Genomic DNA, 10,268 nt, shown 5'->3' on the forward strand with positions numbered 1-10,268 from the left:
ATATTGTAAAGTAATTAGCCTCCAACTAATAAAAATAAGTGAAAAAAAAAAGAAATTTCAGAGCTGGAAGAGGTCTTAAAAATCATCTGGCTCACAGGCTTTCAAATTTTTTTCAACTGAAATGCACAAGAACTGCATGCTTCATAATGAACCATTTCCTACATGTTCGCAATATTTTGAGGCACTACTTACCTTTACTCTGTAATGCACGCTAAACAATTTGTATTCCAAACTGTTTCATTACAAACAAACAAAAAGCAACTGCAACCACTAAATAGATGTCATAACTCACCAGTGTGCCATTAGCTTGAAAAACCCTGAGTTGGTCCCAGTCTCTCATCTACTAAGGGACACAATAACCCAGAGGATGGAGAAGGATGCTACCAGCTACCCTTCTCTTACCCACCCAGCCACCTGCTAAACCCAGAGTCAGTTCTGGAGGAATGAAAGACATCGTGCAGCAACTCAGCACTTACTCTACTAATGCACTGATTGGATAAAGTAGTTGACAGTCTATCATTTTCCACCTCTTGTCAATGATACAACTGCTCATGTAATTGAAGCAGAAATTCCTTGCATTACAGGTCTCTTCTCATTCAAGTAGTTTCAATCAATCAAGTGATTTCAATCAAGTAATTTTATTGAATTTCCATAGAAACTGAAACCACTTTAGTCTCTTGAGAGTCGTGGCCCTGAAAGTCACCAAGTTCTCTTCCTTGGCTCCCTGGTGTTGAAACATTTATAATCATTTTGGGAGGAAATGTAAAGGTAAACCAGAAGATCACAGGAATGTATCCTTTCTTAGGGTCAATGCTCTGGGTTCTTCTATTTAACTCCCTTTCATGCATATCTGTCTCTAATTTACTGATTATCCCCACACCCCTGGGATTTTTTAGGCCAAAAAGGAGCATCCCTTTAAAATTCAGGATTATATTATGACAGAAGAAAAGAGTAACTGAGCTCTATGGATAAGAAAGGAAAAATTTTCTTCACTCGGATTTTGAGAGCTAGTTTATTTTGTGAAAGATGACACAAATTTTTTTTTAAAGGGAGTATCCAGCAAGGTCCTACTGTATAGCACAGGGACCTCTGCTCAATGTTATATGGCATCGTGGATGGGAGGAGAGTTTGGGGAGAAAAGATAAATGTACACGTGTGGCTGAGTCCCTCTGCTGTCCATCTGAAACTATCATAGCTCTATTAAGCCGCACTCCAATATAAAATAAAAAAGTTTTAAAAATTAAAATTATATAAATAAAAATAAGGGGATAGCTAAATGCATGAAAATGCAAATGATTTTATTATTTAATTCTTTAATGGTTAGAAGGAAGAAAAACATTTCTGGGACTGAAAAATTCCTGGTGCACTTTAGAAATCTGAGGTTGGCTTTCTGTAGAGAATCCTTCCCACTGATAAACAGGGAGCAAATCTCTGGGTGGAGAGTGGGGGTGGGGGATGTGCTGTTTGGGCTCTGGGATGTGGCTACTCTCCAGTTTGATAGAAAGTTCTCAAGCTCACTTCTCTGCGGGGAAGTAGGGGGGGTACTTAAACTGAACCTCCTTGAGACAGCAAGGTCTGCTATAAGTGACAAGCGCAGGTTGCCTTTTTCTAGGGGGAAAAAATGTTTTCACCAGTCAATAAATCTAGCCAAACTAGGTACAGGGTTAAGTCTTTGAAGAACCAAGGCGTTCTCTTCCAAATGGCGTTCTCACACCCTCAACACCACATCTAGAACTATTTTAAAACTTCTACTGCCACTCCTTAAAATTCTCTCTTTATCCTCTTCATTAAACTCTAGATTCTTCGATGCTGAGTCTACAGGCTTTCTGGAATATTGGGGGGGGGGGGGGTGCTGGAAAGAGCATCGTTACTTTGGGGACAAACTGTAGTTCTGTAACTTTCGTCGTCATCTTCTACTGGAAAAAGCAACGTAGCTCCACGGACACAGAACGGTACCTACAGCCTTGAAATCAGCAACGAAACAATGAGCTGCCAAATTCTCATTCATTCCGTTTACAAACACAACAGCCCTGGGTCATTCACTCTTATTAGGTTAAAGCAGACGCCAGGGTTACGAAGGTTCCTGGCCAGGCCAACGCGTAAACTGCAATATTATCCTAAACCCTTGCAAGACGGCCGGCATTTGACAAGGGAACGTCCACGGTTCGGCGTGGGAACTGGCTTGGATTTTGAAAAACCCTGTCCAGAACTGACGCTCAAGCCACTGGTGGGTCGTGCATTCGGTGACCGCGTCATAGCAACCAACTCTGGAATGATCAAGCCTGGCCTTTGGGGCCTGCTCCTCAGTTTCCCCATGTACGTGTTTCCAGGTATGGGAGCTACCCTGTGAACATTCTTTATGGCCTTGTAAATGCCAGAAGGAACAAGTCAGCTTTCCGCGGACTCTGCGCCCCGACGGGCCCTGCGGCGCGCGGGAACCGTCCCGGGCCGTCTCGGAACCTGGCGCCTCGCGCTCCCGCCCGCAGAGCCCCCGCAGCGAGCGCCCGCGCGCCCGCGCCGCTCGGGTACTCACCCACGCGCGGCCGTCCAGCACGTTCGCCAGCACCTGAAGGGCGCTGGGCGAGGCGGCGCGGAAGTTGAAGAAGTGCAGCGCCGCGCGCGCCGCCTGCGAGAGGAGCCGGCTCGAGGGCTCCGCGTCCTGCAGCCAGCCGGAGTCCTCGGGCCCCCCGGACGCCGCCGCCCCCTGGAGGGCGAGCAGCAAGAGCAGCGGTCCCGCGAGCCGCTGGGCCGCGGGGCGCGTGTCCCCCGGCCGGGGAGCGGAAAGCGGTTGCCTGCGGAGCTGCATGGACGCGGGTTGGCTCGCCGCTCGACCGGTCCGAGCTTCGGGTGGGCGGCGCCGGCGCTTGAGGAAATAAGGCCGGGCGGGCCCCTCCCCTCCGCCCCCAGGGCGGCCCGCGGGAGGGCGTCCGGGTCCCTCTCGGCGTTTCCCGCAACCCCTGGGCCCCTCCGCCCCGCCCCGCCCCGCTCCGCCCGAGCCCCAGCTGCCCCGGCTCGGTACCCGGACGCGGCGGCGCCTCCGCGGCGCGGGGCGGGGATGTCTGGCCGGGGCCGCGCGGGCAGGGGGACAAGGGGCATCTCTCCAGGGAGCGCGGCCAGGTCGGCGCCACTCCGCGCCCACAACCTAGCTCGGGGACCTGGTTTCTGGCTGCGGTTGCTGTGATTTCGAAGCCCTCAGGGTTTCAGAGCAAACCTGCTTCAGTTGTTCAAGGCTTGGAGCTTATTTCCCAGAAGAAGAAATTGGAAACGGGTGGAGAACAGGACGTGACGCTGGCATTGATGGGGGTCCTTACAGCCCAATGCCTTTGACGTGAGCCAGATACCCAGAGAATTGGGGCCAGAGGGGGGGCTGCGGTGGTAAGCTGATAAGAACCTAGAGGCCCCACTGGACTTGGAAACATTGATAACCGTGGTGGAGTGCAGGTGGGCGTGGAAACCAGAGTCCGGCGAAGTGAGGCATGGATTGGGCTGTAGCCCTGTGGCGGCAGCAAGGGTTGACGACTCTTTTTAGACACGTGGCAGTGAAGGAACGAGATGGCCCTTGTTCTTAAGCCACAGACAGAAAGCCCAGGAGAACTCGGAATTAGAGGCACTCCCAGCATCCTTTTTCCCACCTGTTCAGGGGTCTACTCCTCCCCAACACTCGCTGACCCCATCCCCACCGAGGAGCCAAAGAAAGCCCCTTCTCCTTGCTGGTTACTGGTTGACGCCCCACATAAAACGAATCTGGATAAGATATGCGTGGGGGAAGCCTGGTGGGGTTAGGGGTCGAAACATCTTCCCTCCCCCACTCCTTCGTTTGGATATTGTCCATCTCGTGCCCGTCTTTTCTCCAAGGTATTCATGGAACACTCGCCCTGCTGGGCCCTGCGGGAAGTGAGGAGGGGGCAATCTGGTAAGTCTCCATGCTCCTGGAGCACACCTTCTAGGCAGGGGGGACCGAGAGGCGAGGGAATGAACCCTTTGTTGGAGGCAGTTACATGCTGTGGAGGAAGAGGAGACCTGAAAGGCAGTTGGTTATCATTTTAAATAGCGCAGTCAAAGCAGACCTCGCTGAGAAAGTGATATTCAAGTAAGGACCCGAAGGAGAGATGAGGGAGCCAGGTGGACATGTCCAGAGCACTGCAGGAAGAGGGGACCGCAGGAGCGAGGCCCCGAGGCAGGGGTCCTCCGGCATGTGTGAAGAAGGGTGCGGCTGGAGGGAGACGACAAGGAGAAGACAGCGATGCCGAGTCTGCGGGACAGTGGGGAGCCGGGCAGAGCATGTGTATTGTGTCTGGGTGTGCCCCGTGTAAGGGCGCCCCCATCTTGCCAGGTCTCGCGGTGAAGCCCATCTGAAGAATGGCTGAGCAGAGGAGACAGGAGCCCGGCTTCCTGATGACGTTGAGCACCCAAATCAGCTGATCCTAGAGCTCGTTTCTTATGTTCATTGAAGCTGGAGGTTCTGTTTCTTGCCTTCAGAGGCAGCCTAACACAAATAATTATCTTCCTAGAACCCAGGCATCTTCTTCTCCAAGGGTAGGTTTCTTGAGAAGTTATCACTTCTAGGTTTTATAAAGACTAAATTCTCCTTATTTTATTTCAGTGCTTCACCCCCAGTGGGTGCTGGGTGGCTTTCAACCACAATAACAGGAAAACTCATCAACGTTGTGACTCTGCAGTGGTGTAGGAGTGGGACGTCTCCCAGATGGTTTGAAGGATTCAGCCTTTCTCCAGCCTTCTGCACAGCTCTCCTCAGCTGTTTGGCTTTTTGTCCATAGACTCACCTGTAGCTCCATGATTACAGAATGGCTGTCACTGCTCCAGACACAGCTCCAGGCTTGATCCCTGCACTGGGAAGATCCCCTGGAGAAGGGAATGGCAACCCACTCTAGTATTCTTGCCTGAGAAGAAATAGTCACACAAGGGAACAGGCGTAGCTGCCTGAGTACGGAGAACTCTTCCCAGGTCAGCTGTCTATAACAGTGGTAGTAACTGCACCTGGGCCAGACTGTTGGTCAGGAACACACATTTCAAAAGTTAATTACAGCATTCACTTTATTAACAGATTTTTTGGAACAGGAGAGGATTCCTTTGATTGAGAACTATGTGTTTGTCCTTTGTCCATTTATCTGTGAGATTGATGAATTTCTAATTGATTTATAGAAGTTCTTTAAATACTACGGAATGGGGCTTCCCTGGTGGCTCAGATGGTAAAGAATCTGCTTGAAATGCAGGAGACTCAGGTTTGACCCCTGGGTTGCGAAGATCTCCTGGAGAAGGGAATGGCTACCCACTCCAGTAGTCTTGTCTAGAAAATTCCATGGACAGAGGAGCCTGGTGGGCTACGGTCCACAGGATCACAAAGAGTCAGACACGATTGAGCGGTTTTCACTTGCAGGCCGAGATCTGTCACAATAATCACTAATATTTTTTCCACTAAGTTCCTACACTGTGTGTGTGGTGTTCCTTCTTGCCAGAGGCCGAGTGCGTGGGTGATGTTGTTAACCGCACACTGTGTGCGCCAAAGGGCCTGAACTTGTGACACAGGGCTGATCCCGCCCTGGTCTCCCTGGCGTTGTGGGAGGGTTCCCTGCAGGCAGGGAGGAAAGTCTCAGCCAGTGGGACTGTTCCCCCCCCCCACCCCGCCCTAGCCAAGAGTGTCCCGCATGTCATGTTTGTGTGTGTGTGTTAGCTCATTCGTGGCAAACTCTTTGCAACCCCAAGGATGGTAGCCCTCCGGGCTTCTCTGTCCATGGAATTCTCCAGGCAAGAATACTGGAGTGGGTTGCTATTCCCTTCTTCTAGTTCCTTAATCATTGCTCGGGTGATTGTGAGCATTTTTTTAAATGGAGAATTTGGTTTGTGTTTAAGAAATATAATGGTATAAATCATTATATATGTACTTTGATATATTTGAGTGAAAAGATTCAGAAGAAAAATTGATATAATATTTTTCCAGGCTATCTGTAATGTCTATCAAAATTATCAATTCATGTACCCACTGACCCAGCAATTCTACTTCTATAGCTTATAGAAATGATACATCCACACTTGTACACAGAGATGTATGAGAATGTTTCTCTCTTATGTAGGTTGTAAATTCATTTTACAAGTGTCTCATTTTCTGCTCTCCACCCCAGAACAGTGTCTGGCATACCATAGGCATCAGTACAAATTTCAGGAAAGAATGAAGAGTAAAAGCTGGAAAAATCTTAAGTCCCATGGCTGGATAATTATGGTACCTCATCTAGTGGGATACTCTACCACCATTAAGGAGTAAGATCCAAGCGTGTAGATACTGAGCCATCTCCAAAGTATAAGGTTAACAGACAGCAAGGTGTAGGGTAGGGCAAATTGTATGCTACTGTTTGTTTAAAAAAAAAAACTATATAAACATAAGCATGCGTTATCAAATGAAACGGAGGAAAACGCCTTTTCTATCGAAGAAAAGCAAAAGGACAAAAAAGGCTGGGGTCTCCCAGCAGGGACGGCTCTTCCTCTGGGTGATGCTTCTCTGATCTTCATCATTTTCTGCCCCTCCCCAGTGCTGCTGAACACACTTCACTCCACTCTCACACCCCTGGGCATTGTGGGGGCTTCGGCATAGACCCGGGGACCTATTTGGGCATGTGCTGGGCTGCACCCTACAGGCCTGCAAGCCTTGGAGCTGCCCAGCCATCAGATGGAAGGAAGAGCCTAAATACAGAGAGCAAGACGTCAGGGTTTATCAAATAGCAGAGCTTAGAAGTCTGAAGCCAAAGGCCCTGGAGAGACAACCCCTACCCCGTAAGGCAGACAGGACACGGCTGCAGTCTTTGCTATGGGGAAGAGGGAGAAAAAGAGGTTGACGTTTACATGGGGAGTGAACATCAAGTTGGCTCATCAGTTACCAGGGACACCAGCAGCTGGGACAGGGGGCAAGCACGCAGGCAGTTCTTGGTTGGGCCTTATGATTAAGGGGACCAGTTTAGTGATGTGAGAGAAGCAGGTACTGGTCAAGCAGGGGATGGACGGAGAGCAGGAGAGCAGCCATCTTGAACAGCCTGACCGCACAGAGAGTGAATCAATTGTGAGGAGCTGCTGACGGCTTCTTGGAGAGGAGCTCCTAAGCTCTTCTAAGACACCATGTTCTTCCCTCTCTTGCTGTGACTTGGAGAGGAAGCCATGGCCCCGGAAGCTGTTGGCACCATCTTGCTGTCCACAGGAAAGTGGGTGTCGGGATGAAGGCAGAGAAGAGACAGAGAAAGAAGCCAGGTCCTTGAGACATTACTGACCTGCTGGCTCATGATCTTCCTGAAGCCTGCCCTATCCAGACCTTTCAGTTACAGGAACCAGTGAGTCAACTTTATTGTTTAAGCCGACTGAAGCATGATTTTGCTGTCCCAGTTGAAAAATTCCTAACGGACTGCTGAGGCAGGTACTACTGGCAGGAACCAAAGAACTCTAAGGCTGCCCCGTGGGGTTCTGCTCATGCCAGGCCAGGGAACACCCCAGCTCCCTCCAACCTGAGAAGACAGTATTGGCAGATTCCACCAACACTGGGCTAAACCAGGTGGTGAAGGGAGACCACCCCCCCCCGCCCCGCCCCCAACAACTCCCTACCTCTCCAGCATGGGGGCCGGCAGGAGAAGTTTCTGTTCCCAGGCTGGACAGCAGTCAGCTGCACTGCCTCAGGCGCTTCTCTAAGAAGAGCAGGCTCAGGAGGAATGGGAGGGAGGAAAGACCCTGGGGAAGAGAAGGAACCCCTAAGACAGAGACTGGAATCCAGGCTGTGGCTCAGAGTAGGATCCACGGGAGCACTGCAGGGGCGGGTGGAGTATCTCAAGTATCCTTAATGACAATGTTTTCTTCCCCGTGGAGGCTTGGGGAGCAAAGTTGACGTCAGGGACTAGTAAAGATGAAAACCCCCAGTTTATACACGAGTGACCCGCCTGCCGATGCAGGAGATGTAAACACATAGGTTGGATCCCTGAGTTGGGAAGATTCCCTGGAGTAGGAAATGGCAACCCACTCCAGTATTCTTGCCTAGGAAATCCCATGGACTGAGGAGCCTGGCAGGTTATGGGGAGCTATGGGGCCGCAAAGAGTTGCACACGGCTGAAGCGACTTAGCACACACACGCACGTGAGGTAAAACCCCAGCTGCTCCTTTCTGGATCCTGACATTCGCCCAGACCGTCTCTAGAAGGACAGTCAGAAGCTGCTAACAGTGGAAGGGAGCTGGGGGAAGAGGGGCTTATTCAGACTGTACGTCCTTGGTTGTTTCTATTCCATCTGCAGACAGCACAGAGGCTCCGAGCTCAGACTTGGTGCGAGGCTGCCCGCTGTGAGGAGCAGCTGCACCAGTGTGAGCTGAGGCCGGTGGTTTCAGCCCCGCCCCGGGCCTTGGGAGTGCCATCTCCCTCACAGGGTTGTCAGTGAGGATCCTGGGCACCGATATCTACACACACGTGAGGCACTTCACAGTAACGGCCAGGATTGTGATTATTATTTACTTTAAAAATTGAGGTGTAATCTTGAAACTAATGCAGTCAGCTGAGAAATTTTCACAAATGATGTAGAGAGATAGCAGGGTCTAAAAACTGCTGGGTCATTAAATAAAATCTTAGCTATTACTTTTAGCCTTCTTATTCTTATCTTTTATTGGAGCTACTGGCAAGTCAGGAATTGAGTCTATATTCTTTTTTTCTTCTTCTCCCTGGTATCAGTGAATGCTGGTGGAATTGGAAGAAGAATGTGGATAATCAATCCTTGACTACCAAAAGCTGCTTCATCATAGTTCAATTCAGGTGTGACCGAGATGCTCCTTATCTGCAGCCCTGAAACTAGGAATGCTTAAAATTCAGCTTACCTGGTTCTTTGGGTTCGCATCTTGTATGCTCCAGATGACCTCTTCACTTCTGTTTGGGTTCACCTTGCAAACCTCCACGTTTTCCATGCTGTGTCGGTGGTCCACAGTGTCTCTCCCGAGACCCCTGGAGGGAGATGCTTTGCTGGTGGTGGAAAGAACAGAGGCCTGGGTCACTCCATCTGCTGTCCTAGACTTGCGGCTTCCTTATTTCTCCCTTGAGGGTGCCAGGGACTCGTGGGGGACTCACCGTGTCCTACACAGGCGCTCATAAGCTACCTGAGGTTCATACTGGCTGCAGTGAGTCCCCAGAGAGGGCATTTTGCTTTGGGAACAAGAGCAGGGTTGGAGCTTTCCAGGTTGTGCCCACACCCCACCAGATTCTCAAGGACAAGGCAGAGGCTACAGTGCCCATGACCCTAGACACAGGTCTAGGCTGCGGTGGGACAGCTAATAATTGTTTTCTGAATCTCTGAGGATAAGGAGAGAGCATTTCTAGCCTGAATCCAGTGAGGCTGAGTTCTTTGAGATACACAACTGGAGACTAGTTTTCTTCTAAAAGAGATGTGATAGGAAACAAAGGATTTGCATTTATTCCTGTTACCAAAGGAAAGATTTCCCATGACATAGTTTAGGTAAAGACTGATGTGGATGTTTGGAAGCCTTGAAATCCAAATGAATAAGGTAACCGACACTATCCAACAGAATTTTCTGATGAAAACGTTCTATGTTTACACAGTCCAGTATGGTAGCCACAAGCTACAGGTGACTATTTAATGCTTGAAATGGGATTAGTGTAGTTGAAGAACTGAATTTTAAAGCATATTTAATTTTGATTCATTTAAATATGCATAGCCACTGGTGGCTGGTGATGATCACTTTAGACACATAGTTATAGACAACTGACTTTCACTACAGTAATGATTTGGGGAAAGAAAGTAGCATTTTTGAGAGTTGTATTTCAAACATAATGGTGGATGGTTTCTGTAACAGAATTATCTCATTTAATCCCTACTATTTAGAGGGATAAACTGGGGGCCAGAAAGAGGTGACTGGCCCAAGGTGGCATCCTTAGAGGGGTCAAGGGAAGCATTCAACCCTGGCCCATTCTTTCTCCAAGCACCATCCTGTAGGCTCTGTAACCAGAGAGTCTCAAGATGGACTGGAGGGGGTTATCTTACAGCAACAAAGCTAATTAAGGCCAGAAAACACAACTTTGTGGTTAGGGAAGTTGGGATTATCTTAAGAGAAGAATACTGAAAGAACCAATCAGTCTTTAGTATTAAAAGATTTAGTTTTTGGAGGAGAATGACAGGCTGCCTCTCTCACCACTACTGAAAGTGGCAGTTAATTCTGGCTACAGGGAGCACATAGGAGAAGGTTTTAAAGCCTTACCTCTGTAACAGGGGCACTTCTTTCCA

At 49.5% G+C, this 10,268-nt stretch overlaps 1 protein-coding gene across 1 annotated transcript in view; it reads right to left on the reverse strand.

Annotated features, from left to right (window-relative positions):
* The window catches only part of RARRES1 (retinoic acid receptor responder 1), a 42,016-nt gene extending 39,195 nt beyond the window's left edge, over positions 1-2,821 (reverse strand). Inside the window, exon 1 of the mRNA XM_061168217.1 lies at positions 2,534-2,821. Coding sequence (XP_061024200.1) covers positions 2,534-2,806 — 273 coding nt within the window. The 5' untranslated portion in view covers positions 2,807-2,821. The remainder of the gene's footprint in view (positions 1-2,533) is intronic.
* Between the last annotated feature and the right edge of the window lie 7,447 nt (positions 2,822-10,268).

Source organism: Dama dama, chromosome 19 (assembly GCF_033118175.1).
Source record: "Dama dama isolate Ldn47 chromosome 19, ASM3311817v1, whole genome shotgun sequence".
Classification (NCBI taxonomy): Eukaryota; Metazoa; Chordata; class Mammalia; order Artiodactyla; family Cervidae; genus Dama; species Dama dama.